Source organism: Equus asinus, chromosome 20 (genome assembly GCF_041296235.1).
Source record: "Equus asinus isolate D_3611 breed Donkey chromosome 20, EquAss-T2T_v2, whole genome shotgun sequence".
In the NCBI taxonomy this organism is placed as follows: domain Eukaryota; kingdom Metazoa; phylum Chordata; class Mammalia; order Perissodactyla; family Equidae; genus Equus; species Equus asinus.
This window is the reverse complement of record NC_091809.1, coordinates 24,009,432-24,035,637: the sequence shown is the minus strand read 5'-3', so window position 1 is coordinate 24,035,637 and position 26,206 is coordinate 24,009,432. Positions and strand designations below refer to the sequence as shown.

The window sequence follows — 26,206 nt, the reverse complement described above, 5'->3', positions numbered from 1 at the left end:
CTTGTTTTTACATATTCGTTCCTTTGTCTTGTAAAGAGACAACTCACCTTAAGTTTAGCTCCAACCCTCAACATACTGCAGCAGCTCTTGCTGCCCGTGGGTCCTGTCCATAGGCAGCAGCTCTTTACTGTCCATGGGTCCTGTCCCCATGGTATTCCATACTATTCTCTGAATAAAAGAGCACTACTGCTAGACATTGAGTGTACAAGAAATCCTTCTTCTGACTCCTCTGCTCACCGACCCCGCATCACTTGCGCCATTTGAAATTCAGTCAGTACTTCCCCCTGCACACCTGGACCCCTGAGTTCACAAAGGTGGAAACAATAGAGGCAGCCCCAGGCCAGGAAAAAGTTCCGTTTAAATGCAGACGTGCCAAGTGAGTCTGGTTCCAGCCCACAGCCTAGTCGGGTTTGGCTGAGCTCTGCAGCCTCCCCGCTGCTGTCACTCTGGCATGAGGGGCGGGGCGTTTGGGATCTTCCAATCAGGGGAGGCTCTGGGGCAGGAGGGTGGGGCCGTGCACTGGACTTCCTGTGAAGGTGGCTTCCGGCTGCTGTCGCGCTGCGGGTGACCTGTCTTCTGCCGTAAGTGTCCTGGTGGCTCTGCCAGAGCCTCTGTCGCACTGTGACCTGCACTGACTGTTGGGGTCGTAGGAAGGACTCAGGAGGACCCAGCAGCCCTGGAAATGGTGAGTGTGCGGCCCCGGGGCGAGGACACGGAAGGCGGGGCTTGTGGGAAGCGGCGGGGTTGGCCCGGCCTCCCGCGGTCCCTTCCGGGGTCTGCGTCCCCGAGTCCGCTGTGGCGCCGCTCGGTCCTCAGGCCCCTCCGGCCGCAGCGTGGGGGCGGGGCCGGCAGCCGGGCCCCGGGCGTCCTGTGGTCCCTGCGCGCGGCGACTTGGGTCGGAGCGTCTCTGGGCCGCTGTGCGCCCGCAGCCCCGCGTGTCCCAGACGGTGCGGGGTCCGCGGGAGGGCCCGCAGGACAGTCGGGCCTTGGGCTCCGGGGTCCGTGCGCGGAGGGCCTGCGGTCTGTGCGTCCCCAGGGCCTCCTTTCTCCGCAGGGGGCACCTGTTTTCTCTGAATTTTCCATATATTCGGGGAACCGGGTCTCAAATCCCCAGTCCTTTCCCCACAGCTGCTCTTCTTGGGACTGAAGGCAAATCCGTAAATTTTCACATGCCTCCGCGCACTCCCAAAGCCACTTCCCCTCTTTGATTCACAGGATGCTTATCAACACTTGCTCCTCCATGGCGCGTTTCAACCAGAGCCAATATGTTAACCGTTTATCATTATCCCCCAGAGCCCTGGATGGCTCTATTTTTTTTTTTTTGTAAGATTTTCTTTTTCCTTTTTCTATCCAAAGCTCCACCCCTCACATAGTTGTATATTTTAGTTGTGAGTCCTTGTAGTTGTGGCATGTGGGACGCCACCTCAGCATGGCCTGATGAGTGGTGCCATGTCTCCACCCAGGATTCGAACTGTCGAAACCCTGGGCCACTGAAGCGGAGCACGCGAATTTAACCACTGGGCCACACGGGGGCCCAGGATGGCTCTATGTTAAAGATTAGATTTGTCTGTGTGATGCGGCCTCCGGGAGCAGAGAAGTCGAAAGAAAGATTCCTTGGACTCTCAAGGTCTGGCAGTAGTGCTCCCTCATTCAGAGAACAGCGTGTGGACAGGACCCATGGGCAGGAAGAGCTGCAATGGATTGAGGGCAGGGCTAAACTTATAAGGCATAGGTATGTGAGTTATTTCTTTACAAGACAAAGGAAAGATTGTGTGGAAAAGTTGTGGGGCCGGCCGGTGGCGCAGCAGTTAAGTTCTCACGTTCTGCTTCGGGGGCGCAGGGTTTGCTTGTTTGGATCCAGATGCAGACATGGCACTGCTTGGCTAGCCATGCTGTGGCAGCATCCCACATATAAAGTAGAGGATGATGGGCACAGATGTTACCTCAGCGCCAGTGTTCCTCAGCAAAAAAGAGGAGGATTGGCAGCAGATGTTAGCTCAGGGCTAATCTTCCAAAACAAAAAAGTCATTAAAGTGGCTGGTGCAGGTGGGTTTGGTTATTGGGTGGTCCTGTACCTTTAGATAAGAATCAGCTGGGATCAGGTCAGGATGTCCTGTGCTTCCCGGAGGATGATACAGATTGCTATGCAGGGCAGGACGCCTTGGGCTTCTTTCCCTGGGGCAGCCTCCATCCTCATCATGTGGATATTTTACATGAGAGGAAAGCAGAGAATAATCATCTGGAACCTCACTGCAGGAAATCCTTGTGCCTCTCCCCAAGGATCATCTGGGCCCAGACATCCCATGGGAAGTGCTTTGGGTGGAGGTTCCTGTTGAAAAAATGTCCTGGGCGATCGGTCCCATTGGAATCTGCCCACCCCCCATTTGTGAATGAGAAAAAATTATTCACTTATTTAAGTCTCGGTTTTTCAATAAGGGTAAATACATTTACTGAACAGACCTTGGAAGACACTATAAAATAGTTCCAAACAGGCAACAAAGAGGTGAATTTCAGGAAAAATATAATATTCGTTTGTTACATTCCATTTGTTAAGAATACTTGTTTCACTGTGTCTTCACCTGAGCATGTGTAGTAAGATTCTGAGATCTGTTCTTTACTTTTGGATGTTTTCAAATGAAATTCCAGGGCTTAGACATGCTGACCACAAGCGTTCAAGTGTGATGTCTTGTGACAGAAATAATGTCACCACAGGACCAGGAACAGAGTTGTCATCCCAAAGCGTGCGTCTTTGGCATAAGGGCTATTTTGAGCTGGTGATTATTAAAAAAACAGCAGACAGGCAAATCTCAGAAACCTAGAAGTTACTCTTTTGTAAGGGAAATTTACATTCTAAGAGAAAGGTCCCTTTGTAAGGGTGCCTCCCTCTGTGTGCCAGGGAGGGCAGGATGACTCTAGATCTCTAGAAACTCTTACCAGTGGAGAAGGCAATGAGTTGAATCTGCATGACAACTTCACCCTTGTTTATGCTGTGTTTCCTGCCAGCCGCCCATCCCTAACCCCATCTTAACAACAGGACCTTAAAGCTCTTTGTCACAGGAGGCAGCCAGCCAGGAGCCTGTGCTGAAGAGAAAGTTTTGATCTGCCAGTCAGGCCTCACCCTGCCAGGTCTTTGCATCCCAGCCGGCCCTCCCTGCTCCCTTAAGCCTCAGCCCACGCTTTGGATGAGGGAGACGGAGTTGAGAGCCTGTCCTCCTGTATCCTTGCCAATGGATCAACCGTTCCTTTTTTCAAAGCCTGGTGTGCCGTGGTCTCAGCTTCTGTGCACATCAGGTTGCGAGACATCCCTCAGTTAACAGTAATAATCAACTGACATTATTTTGCTGAATGGAATAGATATTTGAGGTTTTATAGTTGAAGTGGTAGAAATACCTTATACTTTTCTTCCCTATTTTCCATGGAAGGACTGGGTTTAAGTGATCTTGCTGGATTATTCCAACACTGGGCTTGTTTGATTTAAAATAACAATGATGTTCCAGAGCATCTCCAGTGGGGAGCAGAGGCCCTCAGTCCAAGACTCAAGCTAAGGCCCCCTTGAACCTGCAGAGGGAAGGGCTTGCAGGCCCAGTTGTCCTTCCTGGGGAGCCTCTCCCTGCAGGTGTCCTCCTGCTCACACCCCCATGGAAGGAGCCTTTCTCCTGAGAGGAGCTGCAGAGCCCTGGACAGCTGGGGGTGCACGTGCTCATGGGGTGGGGAGTGATGCCCTGTCTGAGGTTGTGGTTGTGGTTCTTAGGCCTGGACATTTTAGACATCGTTTGAGTTTTGCACCCACACTGTAGGTGCACTGAGAGTGTAATCTGCACAGTGAGGAAGTCTGTGAAGATCAGGTGTTCCATCCTGTGGACAAAGTGTTCATGAATTTTGAGTTCATTTGCTTCAGAAGCTTAAACTGAATCCTGCTGAGAGTTTCCCCACATGTGAGAGTGGGAGTCTGAGGGAGGCAGTGCTTCCATGCTCACAGGAGAGGCAGGGTGTGTGGGGCTCCCAGAGTTCATTCCTGTGGCTGCTCAGGGGTCCCCACCCTCCTTCACCAGGGCCTGACCCTCTCCAGAGGTTCTGCCTCAGTGGGGAGAGTCTACACCTCCAGTCTGGCAATATGGTCCCTTTCTGAGTGTGGGTTTCCTTGTGAACTGCAGGCCAGCATGCTGCTTCTATGAGCTGATTGGAATATTCCTGTTTCTGTCCTCGGATTCCTTGATCAGTTGAAGATTACAATCCTCTGATTCTAGTTTCCATTTGCACTTGGCGTTTGGAAATGTAATGTCAGAGATACGATGTGAGCAAGGCAAGACAATTGTGGAAACAATTTTCTTCCATTTAGACAAGAGAACCTCAAGAGGTGAGATGGGTGTATTTCAGTTCTCAGGTGTGTTGACGAAAATAACCAATCTATAAATGAAAATTTGGGTGAGTTTATTCTGAGCTGAAATCTGAGGATTATAACCCGGGAGAGCCTTTCCACAAAGGAACAGAGCACTCCAAAGAAGTGGGGGTACACAGGGTGGTTATATTCCCTCAAAGAGGGTGTTTCACATATGATTGAAATGTTCCTCCCACAATAGTCACAAGATTGTCCTGTCAGCACAGCGCTTGATGGCCACAGAAGGTAGTGGTCTGCTATCTCCGGAGGGCATAGCATGAGGCAAGTCTATTGTCTTGAGCTGGGTGGTTACAGGCGGTGCGCACAGCAGGGAGCAAGTCTATTGTCTTGAGCTGGGCGGTCACAGGCGTGCACCACAAGCAATCAGTTCCTAGTCTAAGGAAAGATGCTTAATCCTTAAAGAAATGCCAACGTTGGGAGGGGAAGAGAAGTTGCACCTTTATCTCAAGGGCCTTTGTTCTTGCCATGGGGAATATCGAAAGCAGATGTACAATGCATGCTCAACGGCCACAATCAGGCCCTTTTGGAAAGACAAGGTCAGGCCGAATTAGGTTTACCCAAAATGGCTTCCTCGTATACCCCAATATCTCCTATTACTTTCCATTTTTATTTGTCAGGTGCATTTTCCAGGTTTACGTCAGTTTTGTGTGTCCATGTCCCTAGAGAACTTTGACATTTAAAAGGCTATACTATTTCTAAGGCAAATGAATTTTATTTATTTTCGTATTGTTTGTGTGTGTGCATGTGTGTGTGAGAGGAAGATTGTAGCTGAGCTACCGTCTGTGCCCATCTTCCTCCATTTTATGTGGGATGCTGCCACAGCCTGGCTTGATGAAGGGTGCTGGGTCCACACCTGAGATCCAAACACACGAACCCCAGACCACTGAAGCAGAGCAAATTGAACTTAACTGCTATGCCACCAGGCCAGCCCTGAATTCTATTTCCATGGATGTGGGAAAAGGCACTTGAATTTCTCTTTTCATTGATATGAGGAATCAGGTCAGAGCTTGTGTAAATCTTTGGAATTCCTAGTTTATTTCAGGGCTTACTTGCAGACCCCTAAGGTAGTATAATATGCTACTCCTTCCTAAAAATATTCCCAGGGTAAATATAGTGGAGGCAGAAACAAGAATGCCCCTTGTCTTTTTTGTTAGAAAGGGATTGGTAAATGTTTTATGGTGTACAGTTTTATGTCCATTAGTGTTTAAAGGATTAAATCTTGGAGTGATTTCCTACGTAGAAATGTTAAAACTAAAAGTTATTTAAAAGTAATGATCAAACATAGGAAAATATGGCATATATAAATGTCTCTCCTTATTTTATTTTATTTTTGAGGAAGATGGGCCTGAGCTAACATCCATGCCCATCTTCCTCTATTTTATATGTGGGTCGCCTGCCACAGCATGGCTTCACAAGCGGTGCATAGGTCCATGACCAGGATCCAAACTGGCGAACCCCTGGCCGCCAAAGCGGAGCATGTGGACTCCACTGCTATGCCACTGGGCCTGCCCCGGTCTTCCCTTATTTCAAGTGAAGAATACATGGGAATGTTTTTTCTTTTTTTTGAGGAAGATTAGCCCTGAGCTAACTGCTGCCAATCCTCCTCTTTTCGCTGAGGAAGGCTGGCCCTGAGCTAAGATCTGTGCCCATCTCCTTACACTTTTATGTGGGACGCCTACCACAGCATGCTGTGACAGGCGGTGCCATGTCTTCACCTGGGTTCTGAAGCGGCGAACCCCGGGCCACTGTAGTGGAACGTGAGCACTTAAGCACTGGGCCACTGGGCTGCTCCCTGCATGGGAATGTTTAAAAAATTTGTAAGAGAGGACAGTAGCTTAAGACAACTTCCTGCCCACATGTCCTGCCCAACTCCTGCTCTTACTCCAGCCACTCTCGACTGGTCAGTTTTGCTCACTGCTTCATCATCCTGTTAGTGTTTCTTTATATAAAAACGAGCCAGTGCGAATGCCTATTTTTGTCCCTCAAGTTTCTTCTTCTAATGAGTTGCCAGGATTTGATGCTGATGATGTTTGATGACTGAACACTTAAGCCTCATCCTCTCTTTCCCCTGGGCCTTCTTACCTGGACAGGCTGATGAGAAAGCCTGGAGGCTCCTGCACTGTGGGCTGCTGCTTGCTGGGCAGCTCCTCCTGGGCGCCGGGCTGCCCTTTGTTGCACTGTTGACCCCACCAAGCCCAGGTTCTAACTGCAGAGGACACTGAGTTGGCAGTTTTGGAAATTCCTGTCCTCTGTGGGCAGGAGTCTGTGAATCTGGCCCTCCTTAATGTGATGTTCTGTCAGTGTCTTGGGTGGCATCTGTCTGTGTGTTGAGAGTGAAGGAGAGACTGAGGCTGGAGTGGCCTTGATATCAGGGGGAGTGTGCACTTATGAGGATGATTATACCCTGTCACTGAGCTGACCCCATCCGATGGTCACTCCTTCAAGAGCAATTATTTCAGAGAGAAAGAAGAGACAGGAAAGTGCAGCCAGTAGGAAGCAAGATTCCAGAGGGCTCCCCAGGGCCCCTAAGTCACTCTGCTGCTGCTCCCAGCCCTGTACCTGTTGCAGCAAAGATCCCGACCCTCTAGGTTATAGTGGACCAACCACAGTCTGAGTTTGGCCCAGTGAAGAGATTCATTCAACCCAACTTAAGCCCAGGCACCTGAAACTCTATAAAGCAAGCAGTTGTCTTGCCCCTTTGTGGTAAAAGAATTCTGGAAATCTCTTGACTCAGAGATCCCCAAAATAGAACTCAGAAGTCACCCTTATATGTACACTAATAGGTCTACAACACCAGGACACTCTTCATCCAACTTGGGGTTCTGCTACTACTCATAGTGACCATGGCACTTCTCACAGGATCCAGTGCTGTGCTCTCCAACAAGGCATTCAATGGAAGTTTCCCATCCCCTGTGGGTCTCAGGCTCCTAGAGCCAGACTGGCTTATTGAAATATGTTGAAGTTGTTGCACAACTAGAAGGACCTACGACTAGAAGATACAACTGTGTATTGGGGGCTTTTGAGAGAAGAAGAAGAAGAAGAAGAGATTGGCAACAGATGTTAGCTCAGGGCCAATCTTGAAAAAGGAATAACTTGAAGTCAGTTGAATGAGAGGTGTCCTGTTTCAGTCAAAAAGGGCTGACTTGTAATGTCTGTCTTCATCCTTTTTTTAAAAGTCTGCATTTTTTTTAGAGCAGTTTTAGGTTTACAGAAAAATTGATTAGAATTTAGCATTTCCACATAACCCTTCTCTCTGCATCTGCACAGTTTGCACTTTTTCACATCCGGTATCACTGTGGTACATTTCGTAGAATTTCCAAGCCCATGTGGACGCATTACAGTGCACGGTGCACATTAGCATTGACTCTGTGTGTTACACACTGTGTGAGTTTTCACAAATATGTAATGACGTGGACACATCATTTCTGTATCATGGAGTGTAGTTTCACTTTCCTGAAACTCCCCTGTTCTCCACCTATTGACTCGTCCCTCCCTCCAACCTCCAAATCTTTCACAAGTAAAGATGTTTCTAGTGCCTCATACTTTGGTCTTTTCCAGAATGTCATATACTTGGAATCATACACTACATAGCCTTGTCACATTGGCTTCTTAAGAACTGTCTTTTAAGGTTCCTCCGTGTGTTTCCATTTCTTGATACCTCACTTCTTTTTATCATTGGATGGTGTTTCATTGTTTGGATGCACCACTGATTGACTGTTCGATACTTGAAGGACATCTTGTTGAAAATTCTAACTCTTGCCAATTATGAATAAAGTGCTTCTAAACATTCTTATGTAGGTTTTGTGCGAACATAAGGTTTCAGCTCATTTGGGAAAATACCACGGAGCGTGATTGCTGTCTCTTACTCTGTGTAGTGACAGTGTATCTTATTCTGAAAGGAGGTTCCGGTCTTGCAGTGTGGGTGTTCCAAATCCCATTTCCACCCGCAATGACTAGGATTCCCTGTAACTTTGCATCTTCACTGATATTTGCTGTTCTGAATATTTTGACTTTTACCCATTTCATAAGTGTTTAGTGCTGCCCACTGTTGTTTTCTTTGCAGTTTCCTAATGACATTTGATGTGGAGCATGTTTCATATTGCTTATTTCCCATCTAGATCTCTCCTTCAGTGAGCTGTCTGCAGATCTTTTGCCCATTTTTTAATTGCATGTTTTTCCTCTTACTATTACAGTTTAAGAATTCTTTGCATATTTCAGATACCAACCATTTAACCAATAAATGTTTTACAGAGATTTTTCTCTTACTCTGAATTTGTTGATCTTCTCTTTACTCCATCTTTTTCAGAGGAGGAGTTTTTCGTTTGACTTACAATTGTAAAATTTTTTGTTTTTTCTTTTGTGGACCTTGCTTTTTGGTTTTCTATGTGAAAATTCATCAAGAAACACAAGGTCATCCAGCTTTTCTTCTGTGTTCTCTTGTAGGAGCTTATTCCTTTGGCAATTTACATTTAGATCTGTGATGTGTTTTGACTTAATTATCATGAAAAGTGTGAGGCCTGTCTCCATTTGTTTTGTATGTGTGTATTTGCACGTGGATATCCATTAGTTCTCCCACTGTTTGCTTAAAATGTTTGCTTTTTCATTTGAATCTCCTTTCCTTCTTTGTCAAAGATCAGTTGACTCTATTCCTGTGGGTCTAGAAGGAAAGCAAACTTGCTGTACTCTCTTATTAATCCCAGGAGTCGTTTCTGTCATTGTGAGTTCTTCCAGTTGTTGCATAAAGACAGTGATATGAAACAAACCCCGAGAATTCAGCTACAGGATTTGTGAAGGTGTTCTTTCTCAAGAAGTGGAAGTTCTCCTCTGTTACTGGTTTATCATAAATAGATATTGCATTTTCTCAAATCTTATTTTATGTTCATTTCCCCTCCTTTCCTTTCTGATATTACTAATTTCTGTCGTCCCTCTCTTCCCTTTGTTATCTTGAGTGCATATTTCTCAATTTTGTTGGTCTTGTGAAACAAGCAACTTTTTTCATTTCCTCCATTGATTTCCCACAATGACATTCATTTCCTTTCTTATTTTATTATTTCTTTTATTGTGCTTGCTGTGGGTTTAACTTGCTCTTCTTTTTATTCTTTGCTAAGGTGCATGCTTGCATGAGTGATTAGAGATCTTTGATTTTTCCAGTGTATTTGTTTGATGGCATGGATTTCCCCCTGGATACTGCTTTCGCTACATCCAACAACATTTGCTATGTTGTGTTTTCCTGTTTTTAATTCAAAATAATTTTTAGTTTTTCTTGAGACTTCTAGTTTCATACTATGTATTATCAAGAAGTGTATTTTTGAAGCACCACACTTTAGGGGGTTTTCAACTATTGCTGGTATTGCCTTCTAGAGGAATGCCTATGTGGTATGGGAGCCTATTTTGTATGATTTCTGTTCTTTCAAATTTGTTAAGGTGTGCTTTATGTCCCAAGGTGTGGTTTGTTTTGGTGAATGTTCCGTGTGAACCTGAGAAGAATGTATATTCTGCTGTTCTGTGAAGTATTCGCAGATTACAATGAAACCCAGCAGTTTTGCATTGCTGTTCATTGCACCTCTGTCCTTCCTCACTTCCTGCCTACTGAAATGTCTAATTCCTGATGAGGAGGTGTTGACTTCTGCAGCTGTGGTACTGGATCTGTCTGTCTCTCCTGCATTCGGTCAGTTCCTCCCTGAGGTGTGTTGCCCCTCTGTTGTTAGGCAGGTACACATGCAGCGTTGCTGTGCCTTCTCAGAGAATAGGCCCCTTTATCCGTACCTGCTGCCTCTCTATCTCGGCATTTTCCTCAGTTTGAAATCTGCATTGTCTATGATGTCTATTCCTCTGGCAGCTTCCTTTGGACTCGTGTTGGCATGGTCTGTTTTTCTCCATCCCTTTACCCTTCATCTCTCTGATTTTATACTTAGAGTGGGCTTCTTGTAGACAGCATACAGTGGAATTTTTTGAACTCTGTTACTGTGTCTTTCAGTTGTAATGAGACCATTGATGATTAAAGAGGTTAATGATTCAGTTGGATTAATATTTACCAAAATTTTAGTTTTTCCATTTTTACCCTTGTTTGTTTTTGTCTTCTACTTTTTTGCCACCTTCTCTGGTTAAAATTGAGCATTTCCTGTAATTCTTTTTTTCCCCTGTCAACATATCAGTTACACATTTTTTAAAAGACACATTTTTGTTGTTGCCCTTGAGATTTCAGCATACATTTACAACTAACCCACCCCTCTGCCGAGTAGCACTGTGCCACTTCACTGTGTGCAAGTACCTCTTAACACCCTGTCCCCAATTTTCCTTTCCCTGTGCTTTGTCACATTGCTGTCATTTATGTCTCTTGTCCATTAGCTTCTCATTACCAAGTTCATTCTTCCTGACAGTAGTTTAAATAAAGTGTCATCTGTTGTATTAATTATAAGAAACGTAAGAGATATGTTCTCTCATCTTTTCTTCTCCTAATCCCCTACCTTTATCATTTACATTCTTTCTGATAAACTTTCCAACAATTTCATTCCAAGTATGTGTACTTGGGACAAATTTCCTCAAATTTTGTCTCAGAAAGTCCTTATTTCTTCTTTGTACTGAAGGATAATTTTCCTTGACCGAATTCTAGGAAAGTGAGTTTTATTTTCAACTCTTTAATTCTTTCAGCCTCCTCTGCTCTTGTTGCGTGGTTTTTGAGAAGTGGTCCAATTTAATTCAAATCTTTGTTTCTTTCTGTCGAAGGTGTGTTTCTTCTCTGGTACTTTTCCGCACATTGTCTGTCTGTGATGTTTCTCTAGTTTCAGTGTGATACCCTTGGGTGTGCACTTCTGTACTTTATCGTGTTTAGTGTTCCATGAGCTTCCTGGATGGACAGTGTGCTGGCTATCATAAATTTTAGAGTAATTTGGTGATTATTACTTGATGTTTTCTTCTGTCTCTTTTCCTCGAAGTATTCCCATTATCTGTATTTTGAGCCTTCATTTACAGAGGCTTGTCCTAGGCTTCGTGGAAATTGTGTTCTGTCTTTTTTGTTATTTTTGCCCTTGCATTAGACTCTGGGGAAATAGATTTTTTTTTTCTTTAGTACAGGCCTTATTAAGAACAGAGTATGTGGGGCATATTTCAAAATGCCATCTTTTTTTTTTTTGTCTTTCCCAAGTTTGGAGACTCTGGTTTGTCCTGGGACCTCAAGGCTCTCCTGGATCTAAGAAGGGTTGTTCATCTCAAGTTTGTTCATTTTCTTCTTGTGAGATCAAGAATGACAGTTTCTAAGCTCCTTAGGCACAGGATCAGAAGTTGGCAGGGCATCATCCAGAGTGGCTGGTCAGGAAACACTTCCTCTTGAAGTTTGACAAAGGAAATTTTATGTTGTTTTGGAGGAAACCACTGTTAAATCCTTCATGTATTTTATAAACATGGGCAAATTTAACATCAAACCAATGTGTACTTCAAGGATCTCCCTTGCAATCTGCAGCTCTTTTGATTTTTTTCCTAAAGATTTGCACCTGAGCTAACAATAGTTGCCAATCCACCTGTGGGTTTTTTTCTGCTTTTTCTCCCCAGATCCCCCAATACATAGTCGTATATTGTAGTTGTGAGTGCCTCTGGTTGTGCTGTGTGGGATTCCACCTCAGCATGGCCTAATGAGCAGTGCCATGTCCACACCCAGGACCCACACCAGCGAAACCCTGGGTTTCCAAAGTGGAGTACGCGAACTTCACCAGTTAGCCACGGGGCTGGCCCCAATCTGCAGCTCTTAACCTACTCCTCAAGGGGAGCAAAGCTCTGGTACACAGTTAGCATTTGACCAGAAGGAGCTCTTGTGGCAGTTTATCTCACAATGTGTGCTAAAATTGGTGAGAAGTAGCTTTCAGGAGCATAAGTATAGTGATCTTATGGTCTAAGTTTTCATGGCTTCTTCCTTGTGCCTGAGCTCTCAGTTCATAATAATTCCAGCCCCATCAAATCATCCAGAGTGAGAAAGGTAGAACTGAGTCTATGATAGATATTATACAAGTGAAAAGCAGTGTTTCACCACGAGAATATTTACATTCAGCCAGCTGCATCTGCTTATGTGTAATGGCCTGGAGTAGTTTAGGACAACGTGGGCAGCTGGGCTTGGTCACAGTGTGATTTCACAGGCCTCCTGGACTCTCAGTTTGGTGATTGGATCAGATCAAAAAGCTTCCAGTTCTTCACTATGTTTTGTTTTCTTTTTTTTTTTTTTAGAGGCAGATTAGCCCTGAGCTTACTACTGCCAGTCCTCCTCTTTTTGCTGAGGAAGCCTGGCCCTGAGCTAACATCCGTGCCCATCTTCCTCTACTTTATATGTGGAATGCCTACCATAGCTGTGCGTGCCAAGTGGTGCCATGTCCACACCCAGGATCCGAACTGGTGCATCCCGGGCCACCGAGAAGCACAACATATAAACTTAACTTCTGCAGCACCGGGCCAGCCCTGTGCACTATGTTTTTATTCACTGAAACATCCCATAGATTTCACCCTCTGCCTCATGGAGTGCTGTAACCTGTGGGTAATATGGAAGAAGATGAAAGAAGTTTTCTTAGGAAGAATCATTGGTCCACAAATGATACGTGTTTCATTTGTATAGCATTTGAGTCATTTCCCAACATGTTCTGGAGCTTGTTCTTAGAGAGAAATCAGATGGAATGTGATCACAGTGAAAATGTGTATTTCCGTGTGTTCACAATATTGTTAAATTGATGAGCATTGTGTACAGAAAAGAGGGAGCTTGTGATGATCACACATAGAATAAATGTTTGGAGATAATAGAATCCCATCTAACCTTCCTAGAATTGCACTGTAGATCCCCAGTGCTGTCAGGCTCATGTATCCTACTCTACACACATTTGTGGTGTTTCAGGACTCAGTGGCCGTTGAGGACGTGGCTGTGAACTTCACCCCAGAGGAGTGGGCTTTACTGGATCCCCCACAGAAGAAACTCTACAGAGATGTGATGTGGGAAACCTTCAGGCACCTGGCCTCAGTAGGTAAGAGTGAGGACATTCCTTCACGTCATCAATTAGAGAACAACTGGTTCTTGCCCATCATCAGTGTTCTAAGATGTAGAATGTGGAAAGGGGAGGTTGTTAGTAAATAAAGTAGAAATGGCCATAGATTAGCATAGACTGAGAATCTAGAAATTTTTGTCTAATTTTTAATATTTGGAATAAACTTTGTGGGTCTGCATTTCAGGAATAACATGGGAAGACTGTGATCTTCAAGATCAGTACAAAGACCAGGGGAGAAAAGTAAGGTGAGTCACACAGTAGAAAGCTCTGTCTCATGTGAGAATCCTTGTATGTTAAGAAATTGTTTTAAAATAGAAAAAACAAAACAAATAACCCTTGTTTCAAATTTAGCTATTCTTAGAAAATTTTCACCAAATATACTTTCTGAAATGTGATCCAGAGGTTCAATTTTTGCAGAATATTTCACTTAGAAATAGTATTAGTGAACCTTATCTATGAATATCACTGTTTGGAAAATAAGGGTGAAGTCCTCTTTCAGGAAATTCAGTATATTTAATTACAGAGAATTCACAGAAGGGAGAAAACATAAACATTTCCTATCAATCATAATAAACATAAATATAAAATCATTAATAGAGAAATCATTAACGATATCCTTGTCATTTTTACAGAAAGCACAGGGTAGGGAGACTCTGTGAAAGTGAAGAGGATAGTCAGCGTGGAGAAAACTTCATCCTTCTTCCAAATCTCAGTCTGAACAAGAAAACTACAGGAGCTATACCATTTGGATGCAGTGCATGTGGAAGAGTCTTCATGCATCACTCATCCCTTAATGCGCACATTAGATGTCACACTGAACATAAAACATATGAGTATCAAAAATATGGAGAGAAGCCATATAAATGTAAGAAATGTGGGAAATCCTTCACTTATCACAGTTTACTTCAAAGACATGAAAGAACTCATACTGGAGAGAAACCATATGAATGTAACAAATGCAGTAAAGCATTTACTTGTTCCAGTCATCTTCGACTTCATGAAAGAATTCATACTGGAGAGAAACCCTATGAATGTAAGAAGTGCAGTAAAGCATTCACTTCTTCCAGTTGTCTTCAACTTCATGAAAGAACTCATACTGGAGAGAAACCCTATGAATGTAAAAAATGCAGTAAAGCATTCACTTCTTCTGGTCATCTTCACAGACATGAAAGAATTCATACTGGAGAGAAACCCTATGAATGTAAGAAATGCAGTAAAGCATTCACTTCTTCCAGTTGTCTTCAACTTCATGAAAGAACTCATACTGGAGAGAAACCCTATGAATGTAAAAAATGCAGTAAAGCATTCACTTCTTCTGGTCATCTTCACAGACATGAAAGAATTCATACTGGAGAGAAACCCTATGAATGTAAAAAATGCAGTAAAGCATTCACTTGTTGGCGTTATCTTCAAAGACATGAAAGAATTCATACTGGAGAGAAACCGATTGAATGTAAAAAATGCAGTAAAGCATTCACTTCTTCCAGTTGTCTTCAACTTCATGAAAGAACTCATACTGGAGAGAAACCCTATGAATGTAAAACATGCAGTAAAGCATTCACTTCTTCCAGTTGTCTTCAAAAACATGAAAGAATTCATACTAGAGAGAAACCCTACAAATGTAAAAGATGCATTAAAGCGTTCGCCTCTTCCAGTTGTCTTCAAAAACATGAAAGAATTCATACTGGAGAGAAACCCTACAAATGTAAAAGATGCATTAAAGCATTCGCTTCTTCCAGTTCTCTTCGACTTCATGAAAGAACTCATACTGGAGAGAAACCCTATGAATGTAAAAAATGCAGTAAAGCATTTGCTTGTTCCAGTCATCTTCGAGTCCATGAAAGAAGTCACACTGGAGAAAAACCCTTTGAATGTAAAATATGTGGTAAAGCATTTGCTTGTTCCAGTCATCTTCGAGTCCATGGAAGAAGTCACACTGGAGAAAAACCCTTTGAATGTAAAATATGTGGTAAAGCATTTGCTTGTTCCAGTCATCTTCGAGTCCATGAAAGAAGTCACACTGGAGAAAAACCCTTTGAATGTAAAATATGTGGTAAAGCCTTCATTTCTACTGGTTCTCTTTCAACACATGAAAGAACGCACACAAGACAGAAATCATATGAATGTAAAATCTGCAATAAAGCATTCTCTTCTTCCAGTTCTCTTCAAAGACATGGAAGAACTCACACTGGAGAGAAACCCTTTGAATGTAAAAACTGCAGTAAAGCATTCACTTGTTCCAGTTCTCTTAGAATACATGAAAGAGCTCACAGTGGAGAGAAGCCCTATGAATGCAAAGAATGCAATAAAGCCTTCACTGCTTCCAAATATCTTCGAGTCCATGAAAAAAGTCACACTGGAGAAAAACCCTTTGAATGTAAAATATGTGGTAAAGCCTTCATTTCTACCAGTTCTCTTTCAACACATGAAAGAACGCACACAAGAGGGAAACCATATGAATGTAAAATCTGCAATAAAGCATTCTCTTCTTCCAGTTCTCTTCAAAGACATGAAAGAACTCACAGGTGAGAGAAGCCCTATGAATGTAAAGAATGCACTGGAGAGAAACCCTTTGAATGTAAAAACTGCAGTAAAGCGTTCACTTGTTCCAGTTCTCTTCAAATACATGAAAGAACTCACAGGTGAGAGAAGCCCTATGAATGTAAAGAATGCAATAAAGCCTTCACTGCTTCCAAATATCTTCGAGTCCATTTAAGAAGTCACACTGGAGAGAAAGCCTAAGAATGTGAGGAAAGTGAGAAAAGCTTTAGTTCTCATGCAAATGTTTGAGGATATGCACAAACACACACTAGAGGTAAAACCAGGTGGATATAAACAATTTGGGACTTTTCTTATCCCACTTTTTTCTTTTTTTTTTTAAAGATTTTATTTTTTTTCCTTTTTCTCCCCAAAGTCCACCTGTACATAGTTGTATATTCCTTGTTGTGGGTTCCTCTAGTTGTGGCATGTGGGATGCCACCTCAGCGTGGTCTGATAAGCAGTGCAATGTCCGCGCCCAGGATTCGAACCAACGAAACACAGAGCCACCTGCAGCGGAGTGCGCAAACTTAACCACTCGGCCACGGGGCGGGACCCGCCACTTCTTTCTTGAAGGCAGAAAGGACTCATTGGATAAAAACATCTTGAATGTTGAGAGCATGAGAAAGAGTTCAGTTGGCCTACACCCTTTTATGTGAAACTCCCACCAAAAGGAAATGTAAACGTAAGTCATATGAGAAAGCTTCATGGAAATTAATTTGTACATGAGGTTCTAGAAAACTTTCAACAGGAAAGAGTCACTATCCAAGTGGTAAATATGTTATTTGTCAAGCCTTTCTTAAAGTGCAAGATTAGACTGTGGATTTCTATTAATTACTTCAGAAATGAATATTGAGGTGAGATGATTCTGCTAGTTATCCTTCATAAATAGTAAATAAGATTCATAGGTAGTGCATTTCCCTTAAATCAGTAAATTTTTTATCTTTAGTTTTTTTTTATAATGTTTTAATTGTTCTGTGTGAACGGGGTATTGAAACATGACAGTTTGTATTTGTTGTGATTTTCTTAGTGGCCTTGTATTTACAGTTCCTGCATGTGCCTCATCCATTATACATATTGTACATGTTTCAGAGAAGACTCCTTTCTGGGGGTGGTGGGTGGAGGAGCCTGTTTTTATTTTCTGTACTGTTAAACAGTTGGGAAAAATTTATGCATGGCAAGTTTATCCAAGAGTGTACTTCCTGTGAATTCTTATTTTCCCATTTGTGCCTTTGCTGTTTGTCCTTCCTTCTGACTGGTATTTGGTGAATAGACTTTGAATTAAGTAGAGGCCTGTGGCAGGGCAACAAAATCTAGAGCTGAGCACATCACCCCTGTACTGCATTATGTCAGTGAGGGTAATCTGAAGAGCTAGATCTTTAAGAATCCGTCCCATTGCTGGTTCCTTGTTGGAATTCCCCAATGGCCTCACTTGCGTGAGATCTGGAAGGCAGAAGCACACAAGGCGTTAGGCAGATTTTCGAGCCACCACACAGGGAGGGAGCCAGTTCCATAGGAGCTTCAAGGACACCATTTTCCATCCCTTTTTCTGGATTCTTCACCCTTCTTGTCAAGAGTATCTTGAAAACCATCAATAATTAGTTGATTTCCGTTTTGTTAGAGATGCATTTTCCACCAGTTTCACATCAAAGATCCATTGGAGTTAGGATCTTTCTGTAAGGCCTCTTGTGTCCACCAGGAAGCTAATTCAGACCTTTGTGGGTGGAAGTATTCTGTGATTCCCCTTCTCTCTAGATGATAATTGAATACGGTCTGATGTGTATAGGAAACAGCTTTGCTGTTGATAGTGCTAGTGAGTACATTTTCCTCCTTCACCGTGGCATCTCCAATAGGGCATCAAAAGAAGCACCTACAAGTTTGTTTCTTTGCTTCTGGTGCAGCAGCTGCCTTGACCCAGTTCTTCCATGTGATAACAATCACCTTTCTCATGCTGGGAAGACTGTGTGTGTTTCTTGTTACTTGTAGCTTGAATGTATTCCCTCTATGTGTTGTCAATGACCTTTGAGTGTATGTCAATAAAACTACGTCCATCTGTTTGTGAAATGAACACTTCTCTAGTTTCATTGATATTTCTTATCAACTGTTCCAGTCCATCCTATGTTAATAAATATTATTGTGGATTTCATTTTTACTGACTATTAATATCCATTTTTGATTATGGATTTTCAGATATACTTTGCAATCTTCTTCATTTAATCATTATACATTTTGAGTCAATTTTGTCATGTGTGGACCAATTCGGGTATTTCTTCATCAGGCAACCTGTATTTCTTATTCTTTTACAGTTATAATTTTTGTCATGAAAATAATTTCTCATTCATTTTTAATCCAAAAAGTAACCACCATGTTTTTCTTCAGTGCCCTCTTCCAGTGACCTACAGGATTGCACCTGCCGTCAGAGAGGGGTGTAAGGAATTCTACTAAGAATGACCACCCCCAGAGGACCATGAGGTGTAACAGTAATGGTGCTTGAAGGACTTCATACAATATTTTGGTCTCTGTTTGTGGGTTGGACTGCTATTCAAGGAGGCAGGTTATTTTCTGTCTTCAATGATGTGAGAAGGTAAACTTAATTCTGTCTCTTGTAAACTTTTTTTTTTTGTGAAGCGAATCATTGTTTTCTAGAAGGCAAAAAGAATGTAGTGAAGGTAAGTTAATTTTTAAGAAGTTCCAGTGAGTCATTTTAGTAAGAAGAAGGAAAAGAGTCATTTATGATTTGGACTTTTATCCTTTACCATTTTTACCTGTATGGTCACAAAATACTGTTAGTTTTGTCTTGGAAACTGTGTTCTTTTAATGACCAAGCTGTCGGACACTTTTCTCTTCAGCAGAGTAAGACTTGGCCTTGCAGTGGATTCAGCCAGCTCCTGGTCCTCTGGAACAGCTTTGCCTTTCCTACTTACAGTCAAAACACCGATGTATTTCCTATGGTGAATTACACACTGTTTACTGTGATGTACCTCACTGAAATACATAACTTCTCTTCTTAGCATCCTCCATAATATTTTCACTATCTCCTTTAGACTCAGCTGAGGCCTTTGAGTTTAGGTATATTGTGAGACAGTGCAGACCCAGCCAGGGAAATACGACCAGTGTGCCACTCTGAAGCCTTTCCTTCTCTGAGACTGTGCTCTTGCTGGTACCGTCAGCGTCCCTCACAAGCCGTGCAGTGTGGAGTCAGTGTACACACTGTAGCAGAGCTGAGACAGTGGGATCTGAATACAGAGCATGAAACAGACAAGTCCTGGCAGTCCTGGTGCTTCCATGTTTGTGGAAAAGCAGAAGTGATGGATGCAGTGAAGCTTTGTTTTGTAGAATAGAAGGAAGGCCTTTGAAGAAAATTTAAAAATAGCATTGAGCTAATAGGCTGAGTTGTGTTTATATCTTTTCTATGAGGGTAGGAGTGAGGGAGGATGTCATTATTATTGTTATTGACACTTGAGACTTCCTATTGATCTAAGCCACAGGTATTTGTGTTGTCTTTTGTTTTTAATGTCATTTGAGAGGATTTTTATATTACCATCAAATATTTAAAATGTTATCGTTTTTGGCATTTTCGTTTTGCTGCTCTACAGACTGGAGTGTGCAACATGCACCCCAGTAAACCATGGAGTTCCTCCCACTTAGAGAGACAGTTGCCTTCACCTGCCTTGTTCTAGCTCATCCTGAGTGAGTTCTATGGGTAGAGTGACATCTCTGTGGGTCTGCTGTGATCTCCCCGTGGAAAGAGCACAAAGAGCTCTGGCTGGTTAGAGGCAACCATCCCAGGAATAATTGAGTGAGCTGGGGAGAGAAGGTATGATTTTTAGTAACATCCTAATTGAGTGTAAGAGGAGACATGGGAAATTTTCAACATCTTTTCATCACAGGAGTGGCTCGGAGTCTTTAATTTCAATGATCCAGAAAGCCCCGGAGCCCAGGTACCTGATCACAGGTTTCCTTTCTATATGCTTAGACGTCCAGCACGTGGTGTGGAAAATTGGGGAAGAGCAATAACAGCTTCAAGGTTTAAAAAAGCGAAGGGAACAGAATCTCTTCCCTTTTTTTTTTAAGTGTGAACTTATGAATTGGAAGGGTTTCGTTCAAATGGACACCACAGGATTGTTCTTCTGAGGTGATGGGATTTTTTTCACCTTTTGATGGCAGTATTCCTAACATTTCTGAAAACTCATGAGAGCACTTAAGTATTTTATATATGTGTTATATATGTAATTATTAGAAAGTGAATATTATAATTGCTTTCATATGCTAGAAGAATGTCAAGGCCTCCTGAATCTGCATTTTTATGTGGTCAAACCTTTCCACCACTGTGGGATCCTTCCTAGGAAGATTGCAGGACTGAGATGAAGGACTCAGTCCTCAACGGGCCTTTCTTGCAACCCCGGCTTGTTTGAGAAAACACCCCCTAGGGCTGCACCTGCCTTCAGCTCAGACTCATAACTAAGAGTGAAGTGAGAGGGCTCCCAGACTTTGCTTTGAGTTTAAATCAGGTTCGTGGACAGATCTTTGGAAATTCTGAGGTCAGAAACGTAAACAAAGTATCCCAAGCAGAATCTGCCTGGGGACATCCTCATCCATGTGCATTAGCATCAGTTGTTTTCGGTGCCATCCATAGACCATCTCCAGCTCTTCATTTCCCAGCTCAAGCCTACTCTGTGCCTGCTGACTTGGAAAAGTCTTTAGAAATCCACACATGTCTTACTGCACATTTTCTCTGATGCAACAGGAGGGGACTGAGCTGAAAGGGTGACAGAAGCAGTGGTAAAAACCATGTCGTAGGCACATTCTGTCAGCCACAGTGACACTCTGACATCTGGTAAATCTTAAATTTATCAGAGCTGCTTGCTTACTTAGTCACCTGACACTTAGAAATTGACTTAGGTTGAACTGGGAAACAAAAGGCTCTGGAATCTTTGAAATAACATTCCATTAGTGTCCCCCTCCCCACAGTCCTTCTCCAAGATGCCTTAGATGCCTCTCACTGAGCATACAGGCGTCTCTAAAGTCCCATGGTGGAAATAAATTACCTAAGGCGTTCTTGTACCAGAACTATTCTCTTCACTGGGTGGTGCACACAATTAGAGAAGGTACTGCTGGCAACTGACAGAGTCTTCATGTAAATGGAGTCCCTTCCAGGGCCTCAGTGGATGATCCCCCAGGTCAACTTCCCATTTTGCTTTGGGTCATGATTGCAGGACCCCCCAGGCTTTGTAGTCAAAAGCCTCCTCATTGAAGAGATGGGTATTTACAGCATGGAGCCAACATTGCTCCTCTGGAGTATCCCATGAACAGTGGGAAGTGCTTCATTCTTCTCTGATGTAATCCATTCTGAAGAGATCATTTCCATTTTAGACACATAGGCCACTTGGAGAGTCACTTAAGATCACGTGGGTGACCAGGGTGTTCGTAAACTTTATGGATAGTGTACGCCACCACACCCAACAGAGTGCACTGCAGAGATGCTGCCTTCTGTCGCCACATCACACAGGCCATCCTTGATCAAAGAATGGACTGAAGCCTTAGAGTGATCAAACAGCAGTCCTGTTAGCAATAGAGACTTTCTTAGCCCAGAATCCAACCGGTCTCTACATTTTTACAGGTCCTGGGCCGTTACCCATGATCTCACTGTGCAGTCCCACAAATAGCACCAACGCCTTACCCAGGTTGCCGTCTATGTTTTAAAGAATTCTGGGAATATCTAGCCTCTAATACCCAATTACAACTCTGGCCGCTCCTTACTCTGCCCATATTAAACCTCAATCTGCAGAGGCTGATTTTTATGGCTCAGGGTGATAAATTAACGTGAATTTCTGAGAGATACATTGACACCTCAGACGTGATCATATTCACCTTGGCCTTACGGTCCCACATAATGTGAAACCACTTACAGACCCCCAACTTAAGAGTCGAGGCAAAATTCAAGTTGTTTCCCTCCTCTGCCATGGTTAACCAGTGATGGACCAGTGAACCTGATGTGAAAAAGCAAGTCACTGGTAATATCATCAATGGGTCCACCTTCCAGGATGAGGAAGGGGTCCCTACGGGTGATGGCAAGTAGACTTGGTAGGCCTGTCACCCCATCCCCTGGGCTCCTTGCTGTGTGCAGACCATGGTAGAACTTGATATGACAAATTACTCATGCCACCATATATTAGCCTGCTGAAAACAAAATGCAAGGACTCGCCAAGATGCTCCAAATTTATTGATTCTATCAGCTCAATTCTGAAAAGAGGAAACACTGGGCTCTCGAATAAGCTGTTCAGTGGACATTTTACCTCTTCTACCACCCCAGGCTACCCGCCTCCTATGATGGTGTGATGGCCTCCTCAGGCCAATTTGCTTTCTTCTCAATGGGCCTTCCTGCTGTTGGAGGCATTGATTAGACTCAATCCCAGTCTTTGGGGCTCATTGATTGTTATCATCAGGCTCACTGGCAGCTGATAGAGCCCTTTCCCTACTGGCCATTCTTGCCAGAATTGTCACTCCTACAGGTCTCTGGTTTATTGTAACAGTGCACCCTGGCCACCACTGTCGTATCCCACTTCCAAGTCTTGCCCTCACATCACCTGTGGTCTGTGTGCCCTGCATGTAAATACTTCATTTGGGGCACCTCCTTCAAAACCCCTGTGGCTCATCACATACAGATGTGCTGTTTTCCTGCCATTTGCCCTCACCGTGCTCATTGTCATGGGAGTCACTGCTACTGACCTGGGCACACATGAAGTCATTCAACAAACATCCTTCCTGCCAATCAAGAAATGTCCCAAACACTCAAAATTCGTGTAGGAGACAGCTCGTGTTTGTGATGTTTCCCTGAAGGAAAACCCCTTGGCAGCCGTGGTAGCTGCTGCCCAGTTGGCTTTAAAGTATTTATTATCCATCCAGGGAGAGCTCTCTTCCTCTAAGAGGGCTGCCTGTGGTATGTGGGTAGGAAGGTGCCACTAATAACAAATAAGACAACAGATTAAAATAATATCACTTAAATATTTGAACAGAGTTCTGGAACCATACTTACACGTTCCTGGATTCCTCCATATATTTGGATGACTCTATTCAAATGTTTTTTTTGAGGCTTTGTCACCTTAAATATAATATGTTTGCATTTTTAACACAGCTGTTTAATTAATATGCAAATCAAATTTATTTGAATAGTGGCATCATGCAGTCAACCAACCTCAGGAGTGAACACTAATAGACACTGACCTCGTTTTTGACATTTGACTCTCAATCAGGTGTAGACGCCTGCTCACCCTGTCAGGATGACAATGGTAAACAAGTTATGAAGGTTGACACATGACCCTTTGCTTTTTGTGTCTGCACATGGGAGGCTCAGACCTTTAAAATGTGAAGCCACTAAACCTGCACATATTAAATGGCCAGGCTGTGGTCCTTTGCACAAGCCACATGAATAAGCTTTCCCTTGGCCTGTTCTCTTTAGAAAGTATTTTGGAGAATAAACTTCTGTATTAACTTATTGCATATGGCAACATTATCCTGACATTTGGTCTGAAGGTAGAGTATTAATCCTGCCTGCAAAATGGCAATGATGAAACAGAAGGTAACTCATGGAAAATGTCTTTCTGGTAATGCACAGGAGCTCAGTGTAGTGAATTCTTAGAAGTAGTATAGGCAAATGAAGATAAGAAAGCATCTGAAGAAAAAGGACTATTTTATCTATGAGACGTTTTATACAAATCTCATGGTAAACACAAAGCAAAAGTTTAGAGCAGAGGAACCAAGCATTAAAAAAGAGGAAACTGACAGCATTCACAACTCCAGGAAAGTCCCGGAGAGATTCCCAGAGGGCGAGGTGACCTCCAGCTGCCGTTGCCCGCCCCGTGGGGCTAAGGATTGCCGGAGATCTCGGAGCGGACTGGGGCTGGGTGAAGCTCCAGAGGCCGGCTCTGCGCCCCGGAGGGGAAGCTCCAGAGTTCTGCCCTGGCAGCAGACAAAACTCTCTGCCATTAGCGGAGGGGCCACGCCTAGCATTCACAACTCCGGGATGGTCCTGGACAGGACCCCAGAGGGCAGGGTGACCCCCAGCTGCTGTTGCCCGCCCCGTGGGACTAGGGATTGCCGGAGATCTTGGAGAGGACTGGGGCTGGGTGAAGCTCCAGAGGCCCACTCCGCGGCCCAGAGGGGAAGCTCCAGAGTTCTGCCCGGGCAGCAGACAAAACTCTCTGTCTGCCATTAGTGGAGGGGCTACGCCCAGCATCCACAGCTCCGGGAAAGTCCCGGAGAGAATCCCAGAGGGCAAGTTGACCCCCCAGCTGCCGTTGCCCACCCTGTGGGGCTAGGGATTGCTGGAGATCTCGGAGATCTCTGAGAGGACTGGGTCTGGGTGAAGCTCCAGAGGCCGGCTCCACACCCCAGAGGGGAAGATCCAGAGTTCTGCCCGGGCAGCAGACAAAACTCTCTGTCTGCTATTAGTGGAGGGGCTACGCCGAGCATCCACAACACCAGGAGGGTCCCGGAGAGAAGAATATCAGGCAGGGCAGCAGCTGACCAGCTACCACTGAAATCAGGATCTCCGGCTATCCCCCAAGACAGGGCAAAGGGCTCCCCGAGTTCCTGGGGAACAGGACTGGGGCTGGGGGGAGTTCCAGAGACCCAGCTCCGTAGCCTAGGGGGAAACCCTACAGGCTCACAGCAGCCTCAGAGAAAGCCTCTGCACAGCACTAGTAGAAAGCACCCATCTGGCAGCCACAAGGGTGGAAGACCCCGGGACAAAAGTAGCATAGCTAGGTGAACTAACCACAGACTGTAGAAGATGCCAATAGCTCTGCTGCGACCCATAGTGGACAAGTGAGATTTTGTGGGTGCCGACAGTGACAGAGTGACAAATATAAGTGATCCTACCCCTGGCCAGTGGAAAAGCCCATAACACCATTGCAGACCCCAAGGAGGGAGCACGTCTAGGCGGGCTGCAACAGTAGTCACCAGCAACCTGAAGCCCCCCTGTGGCAGCCCCCACAGCAGAGGAGGGAATCCAAAGGACCACTGTGACTACGAGGAGGGGCCCAGGCCCAGTTAGCAACTGCAGATAGGGTTCCTGGTTGGTGCAGTATAAACAGCTGCTCCCCCACCGCAGCAGCAGAAACAAGTGAAAGGAGCAACTAAACTCTATCTCTATGCGGAGGCACAAATCAACAACATCAAGCAATATGAAAAAATACATTAAATCTCCAGAACAGAAGGAAAATAACAAATACACAGAAAACAATCCCAAAGAAAATGAGATATATAACCTAAACGATGATGACTTCAAAACAGCCATCATTAAAATACTCACTGAGTTAAGAGAGAATTCTGACTGACAACTCAACGAGTTCAGGAGCTATGTCACAAAAGAGTTTGATACAATAAAGAAGAACCAAACAGAAATATTGGAAATGAAGAACACAATAGAGGAGATTAAGAAAAATCTAGATGCACTGAACAATAGGGCCGATAATATGGAGGAAAGAATTAGCAATTTGGAAGATGGCAATATAGAATTGCTGCAGGCAGAGGAGGAGAGAGAAGTAAGACTAAAAAGAAATGAAGAAACTCTCTGAAAATTATCAGACACAATTAGGAGATGCAACGTAAGGATTATAGGTATACCAGAGGGAGAAGAGAAGGAGAAAGGGGCCGAAAGCCCATTCAATGAAATAATGGCTGAGAACTTCCCAAATCTGGTGAGAGAGATGGATCTTCAGGTGACAGAAGCCAATAGATCTCCAAACTTTATCAATGCAAGAAGACCAACTCCACGGCATATAGTAGTGAAGCTAGCAAAAGTCAACGACAAGGAGAAAATACTAAGGACAGCCAGGCAAAAGAAACTAACCTACAAAGGAACCCCCATCAGGCTATCAGCAGATTTCTCAGCAGAAACTTTACAGGCTAGAAGAGAGTGGAATGATATATTCAAAAATCTGAAGGACAAAAATCTACAGCTGAGAATTCTCTACCCAGCGAAAATATCCTTCAAATATGATGGAGAAATAAAAACTTTCCCAGATAAACAAAAATTAAGGGAGTTCATTGCCACAAAACCTCCTCTTCAGGAAATCCTCAGGAAAACCCTCATTCCTGAAAAATCCAAAAAAGGAAAGGGGCTACAAAACCAAGAGCAGAGGAGATAAGTAGAAGGACAACAACAGAGAGTAGCAGCTCTTCATGAGAACAGATTAAACCATGGGACGAGAAACAATGGAAATTGAAGAAAACTGGAAAACAAGACATA

General features: G+C 43.8%; 1 protein-coding gene across 2 annotated transcripts; it reads left to right on the top strand.

Moving 5' to 3' along the window:
- Positions 1 to 518: 518 nt before the first annotated feature.
- Positions 519 to 20,227, top strand: LOC123278707 (zinc finger protein 709-like). 2 transcript variants are annotated; one of them, XR_011496166.1, is made up of 5 exons: positions 547 to 685; positions 13,269 to 13,395; positions 13,601 to 13,661; positions 14,049 to 16,639; positions 18,334 to 20,227. XR_011496166.1 is itself a non-coding variant. In XM_070492098.1 (4 exons), exons 1-4 carry the CDS (start codon positions 683 to 685, stop codon positions 15,943 to 15,945), a joined length of 2,088 nt encoding a protein of 695 aa, XP_070348199.1. In that variant the 5' UTR covers positions 519 to 682; the 3' UTR covers positions 15,946 to 18,099. The 2 variants fall into 2 exon arrangements, 1 of the variants encoding a protein (XP_070348199.1); XM_070492098.1 differs by lacking the exon at positions 18,334 to 20,227 and having other exon boundaries at positions 519 to 685; positions 14,049 to 18,099.
- The last annotated feature ends 5,979 nt before the right edge of the window (positions 20,228 to 26,206 follow it).